At 44.1% G+C, this 23,300-nt stretch overlaps 1 protein-coding gene across 1 annotated transcript in view; it reads left to right on the top strand.

Moving 5' to 3' along the window:
• The first annotated feature begins 708 nt into the window (after positions 1-708).
• RAB11B (RAB11B, member RAS oncogene family) overlaps positions 709-23,300 on the top strand; it is a 35,019-nt gene continuing 12,427 nt past the window's right edge. Inside the window, exons 1-3 of the mRNA XM_067557080.1 lie at positions 709-828; positions 17,360-17,555; positions 20,193-20,386. Coding sequence (XP_067413181.1) covers positions 789-828; positions 17,360-17,555; positions 20,193-20,386 — 430 coding nt within the window. The 5' untranslated portion in view covers positions 709-788. The remainder of the gene's footprint in view (positions 829-17,359; positions 17,556-20,192; positions 20,387-23,300) is intronic.

Genomic DNA, 23,300 nt, shown 5'->3' with positions numbered 1-23,300 from the left:
TGAGCAGGGTGGATATTGGCTACGTGCCCTGGGCTGATCTTGGGCCTGCCCGGGGTGGGGAGTTGGGGGCCAAGCAGGGCCCGCTCAGGGTGGGGGTTGGGGGCAGAGTGGTATCAATAAGGGCCGTGGATCCTCTCAGGTCTGCCTGGGGCAGTGGTGGGGACTGTGGGGCTGGGCAGCCCTGTTACCAGCGACCTGCCCTCTGGGGCCTCCCTGAGGGGGCCTGGGGTACAGTGTGGCCAAGCCTGGCTGGAGCACAGGTGGGGGGCTCATCACGTGACATCATGCAACTACACATTCATCTTTAATTCCCGGAGCTCCGGGCGCCCAGCGGGGCGGGGGGCCACTGTCCGTGTCCCGGGGGAGGGGAGGGGAGCGCTGCCAGGTGACACTGCCCGCGCGCACTGATGGATCACACCTGCCGGGCGCGCGAGGGGCGGGGGGGGGGGGGGGGGAGTGAAGCTTCTGCACCAAGGCCCGAATTCCCGCCCCCGCCCATTTCACTATTCCTGCCCTAGTCAGACAGGCCCCACCCCTCTCACACTGCCGTAGTCTAATTGGTTCGGCCATCTGTCAGTCAGAATGACTCAGTCTCCCATTGGGTGGTGGCTGCCTAGGCTGCGCTGTGTCCGCCCTCCGTTGGCGCTCACTCAGCCTGCTGATAGGCGGGCGGCGGCAGGAGCGGTTTAGCAACCCTCCCTCCACCCCCCTCTCGCCTCAGCTGCACCGAGCCGAGCCGGTGCCCGCCCGCGCCCGGCAGCAGGAGGATCGGACCCGCCGCCATCGCCATGGGCACCCGGGACGACGAGTACGACTATCTCTTCAAAGGTAGCCGGGGGCGGGGCCGTTGGTGCAGGCCCGCGGCTGGGGCCGGGCTGGGCTGGCGCTGGCTGAGGCCGCGCCTGAGGGATGTTGCCCCGGCCTCCCCCCGCGCTCGCACCATCCGGGTGGCGGGCCTCTGGCGGCGGGAGCGGTCCCTCCTGGGCCGGGCCGGCGAGGAGCCCCGGTTCGGTCGCCGGGCTCGAGGCGCTGCCTTGTCCCGAGGCCTGTCGGCCGCCGTGGCCTGCAGGCCGAGGGCGGAGCGGGTGGGTGCCGCAGGCAGGGCCTGGCGGAGGCTGCTGCGTGGGGCCGCTGGGCATGTCCTGCCGGGGGCGGGCAGCGGACCCTCGCCAGCAGGCGGCTGTGGACCGGCGGTGCCAGGAGCCTGCCGGTGGAGGCCCTGCAGCGCGGCCGGTGCTGCTGCGCTGGGCCGCGGGCGCGGCGCGTGAGGGCGGGGGCTGCGAGTCGGGCCCAGGGAAGGTGCCCATCGGGCTTGGCAGCCTGCCGGGGCGGGGGGTTCGTGTGATCCGGCCGCAGGGGCTGGGAGCACTTGAAACCGTGCAGTGCATTTAGCCTATGTCGAATAAGTCTGTCCAGCCTCCCTGTTCCCTCGGCTGGAGGGGACTGGCTGGGCGGGCCGGCTGGAGCATGTCTTTGCTTTACAAAGGTCTGGGGGCGGTTCTGATTCGATGCGCTTTCATATGCTTTTCAAGCACCTTTGAAGACCTAATATTTTTAATTTAGTGAAGATCGTGTTCCTTGTTGACAGCTTGAAGTAGAGAAGACAGGAGTGCTTGTTGCTTCTAACTTTTCCAAAAAATTGCCTATGGGTTGAGACCAAACACAAGAAATTTCAGCTCAAATGCAGAACTTTCTCAAGTTGCTAAACGAAAATGGGGGTTAGAATAGAAAACCTATCCACCTTAACACTAGAGCAGTGGTTCTCAACCTGTTTACTCTTGTGGCCTGCATATGCAGCTCTCCACGTGTTATGTGGGCTCCATCCACACAATATATATACTACTTGTATGGCCCAGAGAATGTCCCATGGGCCGCAGCTGTGTGCTGGTTGGGCTGCAAGCGGCCCACAGGATGCAGGTTGAGAACCACTGCTCTAGAGACTCTGTAATGAGCAGAAATTATTTTAATGGTATCTCGGTAGTTCTGCAACTTTCTAACTACTGGACATCTTTAAACTAGGATTGCTCAATTTATATTTAATCCCAGCATTAAATTAATACATAACTTAATAAAATTATCTGAAGCCAATTGCTGAACATCTGCTGAAGTTTATAGTGTTTGTGGTTATTGTTTAGAGATCTGACATGACTTTGTGCTCTGACTTAAAAAATATTGGAGGTGGATGCTCTGGGTATGTGTCTGTGCTAACACAAATATCTCTGTGCTGCATCTTCACTGGCAGTGGCAATGATGATTGCACTAGTGAAGACTGACTGCTGACCCCAGCTTTGTGCAGGTCTATAAGACACTGGATAAAATAATAACAGACACAAGTGCCCTGTCAACAATAGCACTCTCACTATTGCTACCACCAGCTGATTTATTCTGGGAAAATAAGTCTGGTGTTGATGACATTTAGGTGTGTATTTGATTTTGGAACTGAAGTAGGATGTGTGTGTTTTCTCTGGTAAAAACTTTCCTGAGGTTTTGACGTTGAGATGTATTGTAGGACAGTTTAAAGTAGCGGTACTCTAAGTGGTACTCTAGGACTAGCACTGTACTGTAGCTGTAGTCTCACAGTGAGTCACTGTGTGCAAACTAGTGTGCCGTAATTACACACCCTGGCTTGCCATGCTGAAATTCACCATATAGACAAGCCCTTGTTCTTTTCATTTGTGTTCATGCATGTATATTTGGCTGTCTAAGGAAATAATAAGTTTTTCCATTAGCGGCAGTTTACTGTTACTTTCATGTCAAGTTAATATGTATTGCACAACGTGGCCCACTCATTTTCAGAGCTGCCAAATAGTTGAAAAACATTTTCTTCTTCCCCCACCTCCTTTAAAGCACGTGGGTTAGCTTTCAAAGTATGCCAAACTGCCAGATCTGGTATTAAATCCCATGTGGGGCAAAACCCTACTATCAGCTTTCCAAATGGCTCAGTATCAGAAGACTTCAGAGCTTGACATCTATCTTGTTCTCTTCCCCCTCAATAATAATTGATTAAATAGATGAAAGTATGCAATCTTACCTGAATCTTTTTTTTTTTTTTTTTTTTTTTTTTTTTGTAATCTACATTGTTTAGAAATATCTGAACTTTAATTAGACTTTAAATTTTCAGGGAGGAACTATGCTTTAGTACTTGTACTGTAAAGTACTTTCTAGCATTGTTTAATGAGGGGGAACCCTGTTCTATGTGGCTGGGAGTCTAAATTCCTTAGTGTGGGGAGCATATTTTCTACATGCCATATGATGCTAGAAGCACACTGATGGTGCTTAAATTAATAATAAAAATAACATCCCCATCTCTCAGCCCAGCAGTAAAAAAAAGCTGTTGAGCTGTTCCCCTTCTAGTTGCTGGATCTTTGAAACGAGACAAGGAATAATATGGTGGCTCATGATTCTGACATGGAAAAAGATGGGGCTGCTGCCCAGGCTGTGCCTCCAAAAATAATAAGACAATAGACCAGACCAACTCCAATCCTCACCTCCACATGGAGCTAAATATCAAGTGTTGTGCAGGCACGGAAGAAATTTTTTTGGTGTCTGAGTGAATCTTTTTGAGTTGTCTTACCTTTTGTTCCAGCAGCCATATGGAGGGTGGTCTGAGCAGAAGATGATTAGGGCAGATAGATCAGATTGCATTTCAGGAAGGATTTTTAAATTTTACTCCATTTGTAAAGGAGACTTAACATGCTAACCATGTTCTCTGAAAGGGATGTGGTGTTTATCTCCTGGTGCATTTTAGGGTGCTATTTAACTCTAATTTTAGTTGTACAAGCACATTTTGCCAAGGAAACTTGTGTACTAATAATCCTTCCAGCTCTCATGTTAGCAGGCCTAATGAGGTCTAAAAACTTCACAGCACACTCTTCAACTGTTAATATAATAACTGTTCTAGAAATTTCTTTATAAAATCTTGAGTTCAGTAACTTTTTTTGCTAGCAAAAATGGTATTCAGCAGCTTTAAGAAAAATCGTTAGAAAGTTGAAGAATTTTAAATTGGCTGATCAACCTAGAGGCTAAGAGAAAAACAGCAATGTTTCATGTGAAATTACTGCATAAATGAACTGTGCAGAATTTGAAAATGGCTGAGAAACTTGAGCATGAACTGTTGCTACAGAGCCAACTCCCTGTTTCGGTGTTCCTTCACACACAAGAATTGGCTACCTTGTGTATTTGGGGAGTGGCTGTAGATCTGGAAAGAGATGTCATATCAAGTCTGTCCTCAGCTAATTTGTTTTTGTGCTTGGAGGGTGAAAGTGTGGTTGTGGTCAGAAAGCTGTTCTGTAGAACTAGGCCCTGTTAGGGTATATCTGTACTATAAACTGGAGTGTTCTGTTTTGCTTCAGTCAGATCTGTTCTTTGTTGATCAAAATGAAACTTTGTCTGTTGTCATGATCCAGCTGTGCAAGAGCAAGCTGGCATCTGCATGTGGCAGAACAGAAGAACAAAAATTGCCAGTGAAGGACTTATTTCAAAGTCCCTTGTTGGTGAATAATGCACAAAGATGAAACAGTTTGTGTTTTTCTGTTAACAAATTAGCTTGCAGTGTGGGCAGTTTAAAAAGCAGAAACCTTTCCATTTGTATTATAAATGGAATATATAACATCTGGTTTCACTGATAGTCTTTTTAGATTCAAATGCATTAATATTTGTCCTTCTTCTGTTTTATAATGGCCCCTAAATGTCTTTGAGGTGATGCACTGTACCTATCAAGCTGCAAACTATTGTTTTCTAACAAGAAAAACAGCTTTGTTTTACTTTTAAATAAAATACTGGAGGCTACAGGAAGGACGAATTGCTGACCTTTGTTAAGAAACTGCATCCAGAACTAGAGAAATATTTGCCTCTAGTTTTTTTGGAATTATGTAGGCCAGAGTAACTGAAGCTTTAATAGTGGGAGCAGTAGTAGTAAAGGTAGGTTTGTTCCATAATAAACCACTTTAAATAAGAATGCCAAATCTTTGTACATTATGTTAAATTTATTTTCAACAAGTCTTCTATGTGCAAGCTCTAGTGGGAAATGTGCTGATATTGTATAGAGTTGTCAAAATACGACAGGCAAAAAGTTGAGATGCTAATGAAATTTATTCATAGATTCTAAAGCCAGAAGAGGCCCCTCTGGTCATCTAGTCTGAACTCCTATATAATATAGACCATAGAACTTCCTCAAAATAATTCTTAGAGCAGTGGTCCCCAAATTGTGCGGTGTGCCTCCCCAGGGGGGCATTGAGGAATGTTTGGGGAGGTCCATGGTGGGGCCTGGGCCAGCCCCCACAGGGGGCACGGAGGGAGGGAGAGAGACACTTCCACTCTGCTCTGTCCCTAGCCACAGCTATGCTCTGCCTCCTACTCCGCTCCAGACCAGATCTGCCATCATATCTGCTCTGCCCCCAGGCTAGCTCCGCCTCTAGCCCCAGCTAATTCTCCTTCCCCTTCCCCAGCTCCACCTTCAGCTCAAGCTCTGCTGCTGAGGAAGCCTTGGCTGTGCAGGAATGGAGGGGAGGGCAGACAGATTCTGTTTCTGGTAAGGTGAGGAGTGACAGGAAAAGTTTGGGCACCACTGTTTTAGAACATATCCTTTAGAAAAAAATCCAGTCTTGATTTTAAACATTGCCAGTAATGGACACTCCACCACAATGCTTGCTAAACAGTTTCAATAGTTAACTACCATCACTGTCAAAAATGTGTCTTGTTTCCAGTCTGAATTTGTCTAGCTTCAACTTTCAGCCATTGGATTGTGTTAGACCTTTCTCTGCTAGCTTGAAAAGCCCATTCTTAAATATTTGTTCTCCATGTAGATACTTAGACTGTAATCAAGTCACCCCTTAACCTTAACCTTTGTTAAGCTAAATAGACTGAGCTTTTTGAGGCTATTATGATAAGGCATGTTTTCAAATGTTTTACTGGTTCTTGTGGCTCTTCTCTGAATCTGCTCCAGTTTATCAACATTCTTGAATTGTGTGCACCAGAAGTGAATGCAGTATTCCAGCAGCAGCTGCTGGATTCCCTTGTTTATGCATCCCAGGATTTCATTAGCTGTTTTGGTCACAGCATCACAGTGAGAGCTCATGTTCAGATGATTATCCATCCCCATCCCAAATCTTTCTCAGAATCACTGTTTTCCAAGATAGTTCCCCATCCTATAAGTATGGTCTACATTGTTTGTTCCTAGATGTATTCAGTTACATTTAACCATGTTAAAATGTACGTTGTTTGCTTGCGCCTAGTTTACCAAGCAGTCCAAGTCACTCTGAATCAGTGACAAGTACTGTTTGTTATGTTCTGCTCCCCCAAGTTTGTCATCTGCAAACTTTTTGCATGGTGACTTTGTTTTCTTTCAGGTCACTACTATAAATGTTAAATAGCACAGGGCCAAGAACTAATCCCTGTGGGTCCCCCCTGGAAACATACCTGTTTGGTGATGATTCCCCATTCTCAGTTACTCTTTGAGATCTATCAGTTAGCCATTTTATAATCCATTTAATGTGTGCCATATGAATTTTATATCATTCTAGTTTTTTATCAAAATGTCTTGTGGTACTAAGTCAAATGCCTGACAGAAGTCTAAGTATATTACATGAACATTATTACTTTTATCAACTGAATTTGTAATCTCATTTAAAAAAAATCAAATTAGGCAGGATTATTTTCCATAAACCCATATTGATTTGCATTAATTACATTACCCTCCTTTAATACTTTATTAATCAAGTTTCCTATCAGCTGCTCCAATATATTGCCCATGATTGGACAGGCTGACAGGCCTATAATTACCCTGGTCACCCCGTTTACCTTTTTAAAAAAATTGACACATTAGCTTTCTTCTATCTTCTGGAACTTCCCCAGTACCCTGAGACTTACTGCAAATCAGCATTAACAGGCCAGTGAGCTCAATTTGTATTCAAGAGTTTTAAAAGCTGACTATATTGACCTGCTTATTGTAAAAAATCTCACTTTAATAGCTGCTGTTTAACACACTCCAGTAGAATGAATGAGTCTATCATCTGTTTTCCCCTAAATACAGAACAAAGCACTTCTGCATTTTCTGATGATTCTATCGTTTCCATCTAGTAATCCACCACTGTGAAAATTCTTTTTGTTCCTAGTATATTTTTAAAAAATCTCCTTATTGTCCTTAACTCTGCTAGCCATAAATTTCTCCTTGTGCTTCCCTTATTAATTTTCTCCCTATTCACTGTCAACCTCCCCTTTCTTTTTTAAATGGCTGCCTTCACTTCCCCTGTAACCAGCAAAGTTGCCTTCCTCAATTATGGCTTTTGGGGCATCTAAAGGTGTTCTTAAATGATTCCTAATTATCGTTCACATTCTTCTGATCAAATCAGGTGGGAAGAAGAATTTAGCTCATAACTGTTTTCAGCTTTGTGAAATTGGCCCTATTAAAGCACTGTGTGTGTGTGTTTTTCTGGTTTGGACTTTATTCTGCTTGCACATTATAAATGTGATCAAGTCATGATCACTTATACCTAAGCTACCATTAATATTTTAGTTCTGTGACCAGTTCCTTTTTGTGTTGGGACAAGGTTTAATAAAGAATTCCTCTGTATTGGCTGTAACACTTCTTGAGTTAGGAGACTGTCATCTATAATGTTTAGAAATTCTAAGGATGTTGTAATACTGGCAGCATGAAATCTCCAGCCTATGTCACTCAAAGTGAAGTCCCCCATGATCACACAGCTTTTTTTCCTAAACACTATAGATAGGTGCATAAGGAGGTAGTGATCCATGTTAGGGATGTAAAAATTTGTTTAATTAAGAATCTGTTTAAACGTTCTTAAAAATAGAACATTTGAACAGTTAAACGTGTGGGTGGGACAGGGGAATTGTGCTGGGCTCAGCACCTCACTGCCAAGTGAGAGCTGCCTAGCTGTGGCTCCCACCCACTGCGTGTGCAGAACCATAGCTGGGCAGCTGTCATTCACAGGGAGCTGAGCCAAGACCAGCTGCAGCTCCCCCTCACTCCAGTTTAAATGGTAATAAGCTGTTTAAACGTTTTAAACGGCTTATCACTGTTTAGGCTTTTACATCCCTAAATCATGTTCCCTAGTTTGATTTGATGGTCTGTAGAGACTAACTAATAAAGCACAAGATGGGATATCTGTTAAGACATTAATCTGTAAGAATGCAAGATCGCTTTCTTCCAAGTTACCCATGACTCTGAAACAGGAAATGCCATTTTTGACTGCCACTCCCTCTCCCCTTTTGCCCACTTGATACTTTCTAACAAATGTTGATTTTAACATTCCAGTTGTGCAAGTCATTCCACCAGGTTTCAGTAATACCAACTAGATTGAATTTATACGCATAAATGAGCAATTCTAATTCTTCTTGTTTGTTACCCAGACACCTAACATTTGTGCATAGGTGGCAATTCAAGGGCAGTGAATATCTCCATGTCCTTCAGTTCCTTGATTAATGTTCTCAACATCTGTTTTGTGCTGAGTGCTCATATTGTCCCTCTTTGTCCTTTTATTAGCTTACCCACCTCCAGACTACTCTAGCCAGCTTGTCCTCCAGGAGATTGGTCCCGCTTCTACTGAGGTGAGGCCATCAAAACTATATAGTCCCCTCTCCCAATAGAAGGTGGACCAGTGTTCCACAAAACCAAAACCTAGCCAGTAGGTCACTTCCAGAATCGCCTACCTTCTCTCCTCATTTGCTCGTGGGACAGGAAGGATCTTGGAGAAGATTGCTTGGACACTTGGTTTTTTTAACATGCTTCCATGTTTCCTGAAGTCATCTACTATCTGTGAGATATCCCATGAAAGTGTCATTAGTGCCAATTTAATGTTAGAGTTCATTTAAGCTGCACAACTGTAAGAGAACCAACTTTCTTTACCTAACCATATATTGCACTAAATTATCATCTGGTCTTCCATCTTTACTATTCTAGCTCTGCTATAAGATGTGTATTTTTAAAGTCAGGATGTCTGTCTATTTTTGATTCTTACTGGCTGAAGTTTGCCATTGGTACTGGAGTTATCTGGAACTGAATATGAGATTTGACTCTTTTTTGTGAATGAGGTAGTGTCAGTAACACTTATTGAACCTCCAGATATGCGGGAGGCTTCACCCTTTTCTCTTGGATGAGGATCTAGCAGCAACAATGCATGAACTCATTACAATACTTCTAGACTAAAGTATTGCATTTCCCTCCACACTGTGCACTTAAAGGCCAATCAGCAGCTCCAGCTTGTCCAGCACAAGCAGTTTGCCTTAAAATCATAGAAGATTAGGGTTGGAAGGGACCTCAGATGGTCATTTATTCTAACCCCCTGCTCAAAGCAGGACCAATCCCAACTAAATCATCCCAGTCAGGGCTTTGTCAAGAGGCACCTATAAATCTCTAAGGATGGAGATTCCATCACCTCCCTAGGTAACTCATTCCAGTACTTCATCCTCCTAATGAATTTTTTTTCCTAATATCCAACCTAGATCACCCCCACTGCAACTTGAGACCATTGCTCCTAGTTCTGTTGTCTACTACCACTGAGAACAGCCTAGCTCCATCCTCCTTGGAACCCCCTTTCAGGTAGTTGAAAGCCATTATCAAATCCCCCCTCACTCTTCTGCAGACTACACAAGCCCATGCATGCTTGAGCAGTATTTTATACTCCCTAGTCATCTGTCCAAGCTTCCACTTCTTGTAAGCTTCCTTTTTGTGTTTAAGCTTACCAAAGACTTCATTAAGCCAAGCTGGTCGCCTGCCATATATGGTGCTATTTCTGTACATTGAGATGGTTTGTTCCTGGGTCCTCAATAAGGTTTCTTTAAAATACAGCCAGGTCTCTTGGACTCCTTTCCCCCTCATATTAGCCTCCCAGGGGATCCTGCCCATTGACTCCCTCAGGGATTCAATCTGCTTTTCTGAAGTCCAGGCTCTGTATCCTGCTGCTCTCCTGTCTTCCTTTTGTCAGGATCCTGAACTTGACCATTTCATGGTCACTGCTGCCCAGGTTACCACCCACTTCTACTTCCCCTACCAGTTCTTCCTGGTTTGTGAGCAGCAGGTCAAGGGGAGCACAGCCCCAGTAGGTTCTTCCAGCACTTGCACCAGGAAGTTGACTGCAACACTCTCCAAAAACTTCCTGGATTGCCTTCTGGGTGGGAAGAGTTGCAGTGAGTATATAACATCACTTCAATACCCTGAACTCTGTCCAATTCAGGGTTCTATTCCCAGACTTTAGAAACACTTAATGGTCTGGAACCAGACTATTTCAGCAACTTATTTACCATTTTGTGCTCCTTTTTCTTCTGCCTACCTACTGTACTGTGTTTGGTACTTGTAGTAATTGGTGCTCTGTAAACATAAAAAGTAAACAGACGTTACTGTGTAGCTAGGGGAGGAAAGGAAGTTCAGGAAAGACTTAAGCAGCAGTGTAGTTGGGGATACAAGTATGGCTTAAACTGGTTTTAAGTGCATTTACAGTAGGGATTTGCACTGGTTTAACTAAATTAAAAAACCTATCCAGATAGATCAGTGCAACTTTTTTAGTACCTTTTAGAGGCCATTAATGCCATTGTGGTTTGGTGTGTTCTAGTATAAGAGCATTTGAAAGTGATGTATAGTTGAATTTTTTTTTATTGCAACACCTAAAAACTAGTCATAGACCAGGTTCCTGTTGTATTAGGCCCTGTAGAAACACACAACAAAGACAGGCCCCACTCCAAAGAGTTTACAATCTGAGTTTTGCCCTACTTGTTTCATGTTCCTTTAAAATAAATAAATAAAAGCTTGACACAAAGTCCAAAACAAGTTTTACCGTTTAACTCCACCAAAAAACTCTGCTGATTAGATGTAGAGGAAACATTGTCTACTGAATTATTCCTGAAACTAAGAACCTCCTGAATTCTAAACTCATGTCTGACTTTGACATGTTATGTGACCTTTGAGTAAGTCACTTTAAATGTAATCTTCCCCTAGCTGTGAAGTGGGGATAATACTTGGTTAACTCACTATGTTATGAGGATTGATGTTTGTAAAGTACTTGGAAATCTTTGGATGGAAAGTAATATAAATATTAACTAGTACTTATCCATATAATTAGATGTAGTGAGTGGAAAAACAAACTTGATATTGCACATAGACCTTTTCTAACCAAAATGTCACTCAAAACATAGAATATTCTGATACAGGTGAAATGCCACATTCCCCCTTAGCAGGATTATGGCAAGACTAGGGAACTATTTTGGATTTTAGGAGGTCCCTGAATTCTCTTGTCACAGGGGAGGGATGAAATGACCCAAAAGGTCTTCCCCAGTGTTTGTCTATGAATCTGATAACTAAAAATGTTGAAACTTTCATGTTTAGATCAGGGTGTTAATCTGCCGGGAAGAGGGCAAATTCCATTTATGGTCTGTGGAAACTGAAGATCGCTTCCACCACAATCCAGTGTATAACTCCTCTTAGAATCAGTGGGGGGTTTGCACAAAGATCATGAGTTGAATTTTAGCTATTGCATCGTAACTAAACTTCATCTTCAAATCTGTGACTGCATGAAGTTGCCTCAGTGTCTGACATATCTGGTTTAGATAAATAAAAATCACAACAAAACATTTTAAAACATTTTGGTAACTTTATCAAACCTTTTCCTCACCTCTTGGTTCTTACTGTGCATCTCAACTATTGGGGATAGTTCATATACACAGTCACTTAAAGTAGCACTGATCAGTTTCAAACAATTTTAAGTTTTTTTTCATCCAACTTTCCAAAAAATAGTCAGTAATCAGTTCAAGTCAACTAACTAAAACTTGAAATTTTTACGCAAAAGCATTTTAAGTAGCATTTTAAAAATGTGTGTGTATAGCCTTACTTCTCTCCTTCCCACTTCAGATTTCCAAAAACATTCTCAGTAGGGAGAGGAGTACTTGAGAAACATCAGGTGGATAGTGCTGAGTTTTGGCAGTGTTTTTTGTGGGATAGGAGCCAGGATGCGGGTAGCTTCAAAATAGGATTTTTCAGCCATTGATGTCTTAAAATTTAAGACTAAGAGATTATTAGATCATTTTGTAATTTGACCTCACACATACCATAGAATTTCACCTAGTTACTCCTGTATTGTCCTTAATAATATTGACGAACTAGTCATAAACGGAATCCTAATTCCATACCTACACTAATAGAACATTAAAGTGTCACAGTTGAGCACTCCTATTAGGACATGCCAAAGTTAAGGTTGTACAGTCTTAATTCTGCCCCTTTGTGCATGTGTAAAGACATCATAATTATATGATCAGATTCTATTTTTCAAATGACTGTTCTATATAGTATTCCAACCTTAAATACACATTTAATCTTGGAATACCTTTACATTTTTGGCTTCTGCTATGCATAGCAGAGTTGTGAACAATATTTGTATGAGATTGTTAGAATCAGTGAACCCTTCTGTCTTCCAGCTTCTCTGCCTGAGTAGTGGTGGGACAGGCCTTCTCTAGAGCATGGAGAGGGCATTTCTTGCTAGCTTGATCTTTTCTTGGTGGAAGAAGCAAAGACCAGTAGCTCTCTGTCCCGGTGACTGGAAAAGCATTCCTCCTTCTGTCCTTCCTCTCTTAGCCTTGTCTACATTAAGCTGTCTGAAGTTAGGTCACTATACAGCCACACTTCATGTCCACACTAGCTCCTTCTGTTGGTGGTGCACATCCTTACCAGGAGCGCTTCCACCAATGTAAATGACAGTTTGGGGCACTGACAGGCTAGAGCTCCACCACCAGGGCTGACAGCCCAGTGAGGGAGGGAAGGGAGGGGGAATCTCAAGACTGGCTGCTTCCCAGTGAGGAGTCGGGGTGGGGGAGAAAGGAGAGCCTGGGGGGGGAGGGCCACATTTGGGATTCCCTCCCCTGCCCCATCCCTCTCTGGGAGGCAGTGGCAGGGCTCTGGGCTGTCAGCCAACAGGCAGTGTAAGTAATGCAATGTCTACACAGATGCTGTTGCCCTAATTACATCAACCTAAGCTACGCCTCTCACAGAGGTGGAGTTGAGGCCTTGTCTACACTACAGAGCGTTGTCGACACAAATTATGCTGTCATACAGCCACCACTGTGATTAAACTGCTGTTGCAGGTCCTCCGTATGCTCGTGTCTGGAGTGCATTCACATTACCAGCTCTTGCATCGACACAGGGAGCACTGCACTGTGGGTAGCTATCCCACTATGCGACTGCACAAGGGTGCTTTGGGAAGGGGTTTGCAATGCCTCATGGGGCAGGCACAGTGTCACATGATGGTTTCTGAATCCCATCATTCCATGGGCATCCTACTTGATTGACAGTTGCTTTTCAATTGCCCTGTCAGCCAAACGGATATTGCTGAGCACAAACACAAGAAGCTGGGGGTTGGGGCAGGGGGACGGTGAGTGTCTGTATGCTGTCTAAGTTCAGACAGCAGCTGGAAACAAGCAATCCTAAGGCAGAAGCTGTTGAACAGCGGGACACCAGCTGTCTGTGCCCCCAGCTCAGTGGAGACCTGTACACTGGTGGGGGGAAAGGGGACACCCTGATATCAACACCCACCTCCCTCCTTGGCTCTGCACAGCACATCAGGAGTCTTTCCCCCGCAGCAGCCTACGCTGCCTGCATGCCTGCCGTGGGGGAGCAGGATTGATTCCCTTGGAGTTCTTCCACAGCTTCATCTCCCCACAGGCCCAGTAGAGTGATCCATTCCATCTCCTGTAGTCCAGGCAGGATTGTGTTTGCTGCTGCATGCTCAGCTGGGTAGTAGCTGTGTGAGCTCCATGCTGCGCAATTTCAAAACTTCCTGGTGCTTTGAAAGAGGAGGAGCACATGCCTGTGTAGCAGGAATGCAGGGCAGTGTGGCAGAGTTCAAAACAGTGAGCAGAGCGGTCAGAATGGGCATTGTGGGGTAGCTCCTGGAGCCCAGCTACGGCAAACAGCGTCTACATTGATGCTTTGTCTCTTAGCCCTGGTCTACACTCACCTGGAGATTTGGCGGCAGTCGACGGGAGTAATGCAAACTACGCTTGCATAACTCACGCCGACTGCTGTGCTTCCCTTCTGCGCGGTGTCTTCATACTGTTCCTGTCAACGCAGTGCTTCCCTACTTGAGGGGGTGGTTTTACTCAGTCGACTTCCTGATCGATTGAGCGGGTCTACACTGCCGCCGTCAGTATAGACATGCCCTTAGTTTTCTGCAAAAAGTTCTCTGCCTCTCGTCGAGGTTGTTTTAGGGCGGTAGTTAGGGCGACACGGTGTCAGTGTAGACGCTGCATTCCTTACGTTGGCTGTTGGCTGCTATTCTTGTCAATTGACAAGAAAGCCGGGTGGTAGAGCCCAGCTGCCCCCTTCCCCACTCCCTTGGAGAGCTGAGCAGCTTGATGGGAGCTGGAGGCGAGAAGCCTGGGCAGCTGGACCTGGTTCCTGTGGGGCAGCCCACCAGGGGCCTGTGGGGCAGGGAGCTACTGGGGAGGCTGGGTTCTCAGCTCCCCCCACTGCCCCTCTTAGGTCGGTGGAAGCGCTCCTGGTGAGGACGCACACCACGGACCCAAGTGTGGACAGCAGCCACCGCAGTAATTAATGCAGTGGCTGTAAGTCAACCCAACATATCATTGTAATGTAGACAAGGCCTCATTTTGTTGCCAAAGCAGTGGAGCATTGTTGAGGGGGGGAGCATTGTAGTGTGTGCACCACCACTGTTTTGTCACCAAAAGCTAATTTTTGTCAACAAAATTCTGGTGTAGACTAGCCCTAAGTTGACTAATGGGCGACTTACATTGGCGGGAGCACCATTCTATTTTGGCAGCTGCCTTACATCGACCTAATTCACTAGCGTAGAGCAGGCCTTAAAAAATATCTGAACCATCACTCCTTAAGGGGGGTGGGGAAGGAAGTCTGTTACCTAAGGTGACTTAAAATTGATGGTTTACATAAAAACTAGACTTGTTTAAATAGGATTTATTTAAATACTTTTTTAAAAAAATCTATTTAAAATTAAATTGGAATGACAATCTATGCTAAGGTTTAAACCTCCTAAAATATATTTAAGTTAAATAAAAATATAATTCAAGCAGTACATGCTTTAAAACCTCAGCAGCAAACAAGTCAAATCACTGAACTGATGGAAGTCAGTTAAGAACCTGGAACCAGAGTTTGAAGTGCTAAACCAGTTTTTCACAGAAGTAGTTTCTTCTGCATGTGCAGATAAACTGAAATAATGAAATATTCTATTCAGCTAGGTCATTCCAAGTTGAAAAAGCAGGAGAGCTTATTTTTCATCTCCAATCTCTTAATTAAAGAGGTATGAGAAGATGAGTGACCAGAAACAATCAGTTCAATTCACTGACTGCAGATACTTCATCCTTTAAGAAATTAGTTTACGTAAAAATGTACTATGTATCCAAAAATATTTACTTAACTAATGAAAAATTTAATATTATGCATTTTTAATTGAAATAAAACTTGTATAGAAATGCAGCTTGACACAAATCATGAGTAGAAAAATTAATCATCTTGTAAATTAAATCCATTTTCTAACATAATACAAAAATGTAAAAAATTAACTCTTAAATGTATGTTAAGCAATGTAATTGCTTAAATGTGTATGGAGATGGTGTATCATCCTAGTTAGCAGCAGACAGAAGTTACCACATTTAGTGAAGAGGAAGTGAGGCAACCAGGACCCACCCACTATAATTCCCCTTTATTACTGCAATAATGGGATGTCCCACATGTAGTCTGTCTGCCTCTTTGAACAGTCTTCAACTTGAGTAACTTGTTTTGGAAAAGGGATGCATGATCGTGTTCTTTGCTGTGATTGGTGAGGGTGGCTTTTGTTGATTTGACCATGAGCTTCCATTTATTGCTTGCTAACTTGTGCACTCCCTAATGAAGGGATTTTAAAAAAGTATGGTAGTCCTTGCACCTATAATTTCCCCTCATGGTCCCACAAGAGCACCAACGCTAGGCTCCCCAGCCATCACCTCTCTTGTACTGAGACCTGCATCTTTTTTCCTCCTGACCAAGGTTTTTCCAGGCTGCATAATTCCTAGGCTGCACAGTCAGTTCCTCCAGCAAGGCAGACTGCCTAAACAGGCCTTTTTCTGCACTTTGCTACCTCCTCATGCTATTAACAGTGTAATTGCCACAGTTATAAGTTACCATACAGCTCTTTCTAAGCAGGTTCATTTATTCTTAAGGTAAAAGCATTAAAACATACATATATGTATATACCAGGCGGGGGCCGGGGGGGACAGACGTCTGATTCTGTCCATTTGCTGAATCAGAACGAAGACTGAGTCAGTTTAAACTCAGGCTCTGTAGTTCTTCCTTTGTCTGTTAGCATCTGGAGAATCCAGTCTGAATTAGAATAGAGGAGCCTCTGCAGGTGGTGGTACCTCTCTGGAGGTATTACATCCTGAAATCATTTGCCTAATTAACCTCTGCTGTTGTGGTTACCCTCCTCCATGGAATTGTGTATAATCCCTGGCCCATAATGATACATACACTTAATACATAAGATTTCACAAAGATTATAAGCAGTTGCCTAAAATAGCTGTTGAAGTCCCTGTAATGTTCTGTTAAAGAAACTTGTGACAAATCTGGCTGAGAAAGTAAGAAGTTGTTGTTTTGGGGGGAGGGGGTTCCACTGGGAGCCCAGCAAATGACCAAAGAATGAAGGAGCAGTCTGTTATCACAATAGAGTTTGAGCACAGGTACAAGCCAGGACAGGATTTATATCCTTAGAACACAGTAATTTTAAGTGTGGCTGGTCCCAGATTTAGAAAATGGCATTGGCATCCATTTAATTTTCATATGCTAACTGCAAGTATTTTAGTACAAATAATAAGGCTGTTTGTGTTAAAGAGCTCTTTAATGCTGTTTGTACCATTTCTCTACAAGGTTTAGTTGGAACCGTAACATGTTTGGGTAGGGACTTTCTCATGGTCACTTACCACCAAAGATATAACCTACCAGAACCTGGCTTTCTGAATGAAGTGAAATTTGCACTTGGGTTTGTTTCAGATCTTGCTCATAGTGGTAAATGGCTATCTACTTTCTGCCTATCTTTATGTGAATTTCTCACTTGTGCCTAAGAATCAGAAACTTACTGGAATGAAACGTGTTCTGAGGGGCCACTAAAGGGATTGCAAATAATTGTTTATTTTAGGGTCTTGTACTCCACATCTGGGCAGGCTCTCTTCAGACAGGCAGTGAGTGGCCTGATAAAATTGTGTTGATTGGAGGCTCTAGGATAGGGAAAAGTAATCTCTGATCATGCTTCACGCACGAGTTCGTTTCCCCATTCATAAAATACTGTCATTAATTCTATCTCTAAATCTCAAAATAAAGGATTAATTTTGAAAATAGTGTTTGATTTTCTTCCAGTTGTGTTGATTGGAGACTCTGGGGTAGGGAAGAGCAATCTTCTATCACGCTTCACGCGCAATGAGTTCAACCTTGAGAGTAAGAGCACCATCGGGGTGGAATTTGCTACAAGGAGCATCCAAGTGGATGGAAAGACAATAAAAGCCCAGATCTGGGACACTGCAGGGCAAGAACGATATCGTGCCATAACCTCAGCGTGAGTATTACGCAGCACCACTCTCTTCTGCTCCACTTCTACTGTTGGTGGAGATGCATGAGAAGGAAAGCAGTTTGACTCTCTCTTCCCAGGGTTATTCTGATCACTTAATCTGGAATCAGTGAAACACAGCAGAGCACCACTGCAATGCTACTTTTACAGTCACTCTTCAGAGTACAAACACGCCTTAAAATATTTTTAGACTTTGGGGTGCGATGGGGAGGAGTCTGGATGAACATGGTGGAAACTGTTACTCAGTTGGAATGGTGTTGTGTTTAACAAACTGTGCCATTAGGTAATCCAGGAAGTTGTGTCTGATTCTCTCGATGCCTAAAATGTACTGTCTTCCTCAGATGTTTGTTACATTAATAGAAGTCTCTAGTCGTAGATCAGTGGTTGCCAACCTGTGGCCCGGGTACCAGAAGTGGCCCACGGGGGGCTTTCAAAGTGGCCTGCTGCTCCCCTCCCACTGGCTGCAGAAGGGAGCTGCAGACTAAGGACCCAGGCGGGGCACGTTGCCATGGGGTTAAAAGACCAGTGCAGGCTCCTTGCTGCAGCCAAGGGGACAGGAGATCAGCCTTGGCTGTAGCACGGCAAAGTGCTCCACCTAGGTTAGAGGTGCTGCTGGGGTCCCTGCTGGAGCCAGAGGGAGGGGAGCACTGATATCCCGTCCCCCTGGCTGCAAAGGGAGCCTCTGCCTAGGACACATGTCCTGTAGCCCTGTGCACTCCACCTATGTGATTTCCCTGCTGCAGCCAGGGGGAATGGGAGATCAATGAGGAAGGAGCCTTCTTGCTGAACTCCTTCCGTCTGGCTGCATTGGGGGGTGGGGTTGAGCGACTGCTGGCAGAGACTGGTGGCCCTTCATGGTTGTAAAAATATCTCTGGCCTTCGAGTCAAAAAGGCTGGGAACCATTGTCATTGATCCTTTATTCCAGGCATGTGGGCCAAAAAAATTTGTGGCCACTGATTTTTGAGTGTCCAATTTGAGACACCTGGGGTTTGGTTTTCATGGATGCCAAGCACCCATCAATTCATTTGAAGTCCGTAGGAGCTGTGGGTGGTCTCCACCTCTGAAAATCAGGCCTTTGTAGTCATTAAGGTAAGCACCCAAAAACTGGAAGCCAGTTTTGAAAATATTGACTTCTGAGCATCGGGCATATATCCCTCTAAATAGGTAGTTTTGAGAGCCTTTCAAATAAGATGTCTTGATATTAATCTGCTGGCATTGCTGAGGGTTGCACACTGCTGAAAAGTTAGTGGTTTATCCATTAATATTAATTTATATATTCGTATTTCAATAGCCCCTGGAGACCCAGGCAGGGATCAGGCCCCATCGTGCTAAGCACCGTGCATGCGCGCACACAAGAAAAAGATGGTTGGTTTCCTCCCCTCCCGCAAAGACCTATCACTTCAGCTCTCTAAGGTTTCAGGGTGTCTTAGTGGTAGTCTGAAATCCCACACGGGCAGGTAGCATTTTTTCTGTTGTATTTTAAAAAGAGGATAAGTAAAAATTGCACAAGTTATGTGGACTTTTTTCCTTACAGTGATGTTTCCTCACTTGCCCCAAACTACTACAACTTGTAGGCCTGTGCCTTGATGGAGTGTAGGCATATATTACTGTCTTTAAATGGAGCGAAGGAGAAACGAGTAAACTCAACCTAAAGCCTTAATCTCAAATCAAACTGTGGAGAAAAAATGTTCTTTTTAAAACATAGACTGTTGAGATCCCGATCTCAATTTGTCTGTTTCATACTGGCAGAATGCTGGCATCCATAAACACAGACACAGGAGTTCCTCTTTTAGAGGAAAACAGTTAAGGTGGCTGGCCGACTGGATATCCAAAGCCGCATTCTGTTTAGCTGGTTGAACCTTTCTGGTGTCATTGACAGACTTTGTCACTGAATTGTGCACAAAAAGAATCCACATGTCCATTATTGGGGAGCGGGGGGTGGTGGTGACGTTGAGTTTCGGGGGACATGGCATTCTTTGTGGTGGGTGTGAAGAGAAAAAGTTGCAGGAGCAAAGAGTGAGTGACTAAAGCGAGTGGCTATTTTAAACTGTCCTTTCCCCTCTAACTGCCAGGTTGGTGGATATTCTTCAGCAGTATTTTGTCTCCCTTTTAGCCACTCAAGTCACTTGCACTGTAAAAATTAAATTGGCTGCAGTGACAAATTTTTTGAAAGGGCAGGTCAGGTTCTGGGTTAATGGGCCATGGGAAAAAGGGTCCAAATACCCCAGGGAATCTCTTAAATTTAAGAAAAGATGGAAGGGGTTAGTAAAATGTTTTTTCTAGTAACTTTTCATAGTGCAAAGATACATTACATAAATGCCACAACTTTTCAACAGAAGTCTCCTGTTCTTATTTGAAATGATGAATAGTTTCCTTTCATGCTGCTAATATGTCCTGCTAAAATAGCCTCTGGATTCTGCAGTATTTTGTCAAATACATTTCAGTTTTCTGAAAATCCCCCTTTATTCTTAAGTTGAAACTTGCTTTTTTTCTTAAAAGAAAACAAAAGTGCTCTTTTTTTTAAAAAAAAGTAAGCATTAGAACAGGGAAACGAATGTAAAATGTTTCTCTGTAGGTCCGTGAGCTGAATTCCTTCTAAAGCAGTGTATTCATTCCGGTTTCAGATATTACCGTGGTGCTGTCGGGGCCCTCCTGGTCTATGACATTGCCAAACATCTGACCTATGAGAATGTCGAACGTTGGTTAAAGGAGCTCCGGGATCATGCAGACAACAACATTGTCATCATGCTGGTGGGAAACAAGAGTGATCTGCGCCACTTGAGAGCTGTGCCCACTGATGAGGCCCGGGCTTTTGCAGGTTTGTGGACTGCATGTTTTATCTGTTAAACTGGTGTGTTTAATTCCAACACGTTGGTCTGTAGCAGACTCAATTACTCCATCTTGGACAAGGGCAACCTTCCATTTGGAAGTTCTGACTTGAGGGGCGATGTACCGTAACAAAGCAACAACCTGTAATGGAAAAAGCGGTGGTGGTGGTCATCCTTTGAGTTTGAAGATGACCATGACATCACTGATTTGGGGTTTGGTTTCTCTGAACACATGATCAAGCTTTGAACTGTCTGTGGACACTGAACAAGGGATGCTGCTATGGGTTATTTAATTAACTTTGGACATGCTGCTGTTATAAGATTTATGTTGCTGGTGCTTTTGCTCTGCCTCAGAAGTTGGCTCATAGACTGTGGATGAGACTTCATCAGGTAGAACAATCCAGAGCGAGGGCTTCCCAAAAATCTGGATCAGTGTTGAAATGCCTCAAGGATAACTTGAAGGAATCTTTGAAATGTTTCTTCTGGCATCCCTGAGAGCACTTTCCCTCCTTTAGCGCACTATGAAAGATCTTCTTTGGCAGTCGCTCATCTGACATTCTGATGACGTGACCTGCCCATCTCATCTGTGTCTTCATCAACAGAGTATGGATGCTTGGAATACCAGCCCATAGGAGACCCTCCGTATCTGGAACCTTGTCTTGCCATCTTATCCTCATCCGTTTCATCAGACAGCCCATTGGAAAATGATTCAGCCTCATAACATGGCATCTCTATGCCATCCAGGTTTCACATGTGTACATCAAAGTTGGCAACATGATGGCTTTTTGTAGACCATCAGTTTTGTTCGTTGACTAATGCCTCTGCAGTCCCAAACATTGGCACGTAGCCTGTCATAGGCCATACTTTCTTTGGCAATTCTGGAGTTGGTTTCGTCATCAATGTGAACTGTATGTGACCATGTACTGCCAAGGTAAATGAACTGGTCTGCTGCCTGGAGGACTTAGCTATTCACTTTGATGATAGGCTCTACATAAGACTTCCCTGGTGCAGGCTGGTACATCACTTCTGTTGCCTTGATGTTGATTGTGAGACCAAAATTGTCACTAGCTGAAGAGAAATAGTTCTTACTGTGCTGCATGTCAGACTCAGATTTGACATTCAGGGAACAGTCATTAGCAAACAGAAGATCATGAACAGTCACTTCCTGAACCTTCATCTTTGCCTGTAGTCTCCTCAGGTTGGAAAGCTTGCCATCAGTCCAGTATCTGATGCCAGTTCCGGTGTCAGTCACGAAAGGTTCTGTAAGCATGGCAGAAAACATCATACTGAAAAGGGTTGGGGCCAACACATAGCCCTGCTTGACTCCATTGGTGACTGGGAACAGTTCAGATGGCATGCTTACTTGCGTTATGGCTGATGGTGAGTCGTCATGGAATTGCTGAACCATTGAGATGAATTTCTCTGGGCAACTGAATTATACCATGATCTTCCAAAGGCCCTCCCGACTGACTGCATCAAATGCTTTTGTCAGGTCAATGAAAGTCACATATAGGTTGGAGCTCTGTTTCGGGCATTGCTCCTGAAGTTGACAAGCTGAAAACACTATGTCTATGATCCCACGACCTTTCTGAAGCCACACTGACTTTCAGGCAAGAGCCCTTGTTCAGTGAGTTGCACAAGGGGATTCACAGAATTCTGGCGAGAATTTTGCCAGCCATTGACAACAAGGAGATGCCCCAATAGTTGTTGCAGTATTGTCTGTTACCTTTCCGCTTGGACAAGTGAATGATGGATGCATCCTTGTACGCATGGGGTATAGTTCCTTTAGTCAACATTGACTAGAAGAATTCAGTCAGTGTCAAAGCCACATGCAAGCCTCCAGACTTATAGACTTCTGCAGGGATAGCATCTGCTGCAGGTGCTTTACTATTTGACAGCTGGTCAATAGCTTTTGCAGTTTTGATCAGCAAGAGATATGTTGATATCTAGCTGGGGCAGTCGATCAGTTGCCTTCTTGTTAATAGGTGATTGTTGATTTGAGGATGTTAGTGTTCTGCCCACATTTGCGGTATCCTTTGTCAGTGAGCAATGTGGTGCCATCTGCACTTGGTATTGGAGATGTTCCTGATGACTGGCCCGTAGATTGTCCTCAGGAATGATATTAAGAACTTCTGTGATGCTGAATCTCCATAGGACTGAATCTCATCTGCCTTGTAGCTCAGCCATGAGTTTTGCATTTCTAAGTCTGTGTTGGCCAGCCCTCTTGATGATGTTGAAGTGCTGTCTTCTAAACAGGTCTTATGGAGCTGATGATGTTTCTTGTTCAGTAGTCTCCCTATATCAGACTTGAGGGGTAGTAACAGTATTTGGTTAAACTCTTTTGAGACCCAAAGCGAGGAAGAAGTGGAGAGCTCTGGGAAACTTGTGATGATCCTGTCCCTTGGTTGCTTGATATCTGGAGCACAGACCCTTCCTACTTCCTTGTCAGGCTGGAAAGAATAACAAAGATCTGGATGAAAAATGTAGCTGATTTAAATCCCAAAGGGTCTTGAGGGATGAATAAAGTAGTACATAAAACAATTAAAAAACTAAAGCATGAAACGTTTGGGTTGAACAGAGCTTAACCTTTTGGCTCTGGAAATGGTTTAAAACCTTCCCTGCCTAGAAGTTGGCTAACACAACCTCACTGAACAAGTCACAGATCTTGAGAGACAAAATGAGTCCTTGTCCTGCATGTGCTACTGAAACCCAGTGCACCATGGAATGAAGCTGCAACTCCTATCTAAGCTGTTCGGTCATATTTAGTGATGGTGCTGGTTCTGCAATGCAAATTCCCAATTTTTGTTCTCACATTTTCGCAGGCAGTACTAAAACCTCCTCTGTACAGCATTTCAACATTGAGGGTGGCAATGATACATGACCTGTGTGGAGGGAAGGAACTCC

The sequence above is a fragment of the Emydura macquarii genome, unplaced genomic scaffold (genome assembly GCF_026122565.2).
Source record: "Emydura macquarii macquarii isolate MOO-44397 ecotype Brisbane River unplaced genomic scaffold, CSIRO-AGI_Emac_v2 contig_306, whole genome shotgun sequence".
Classification (NCBI taxonomy): Eukaryota; Metazoa; Chordata; order Testudines; family Chelidae; genus Emydura; species Emydura macquarii.
This window is presented reverse-complemented; position numbering and strand designations above follow the sequence as displayed.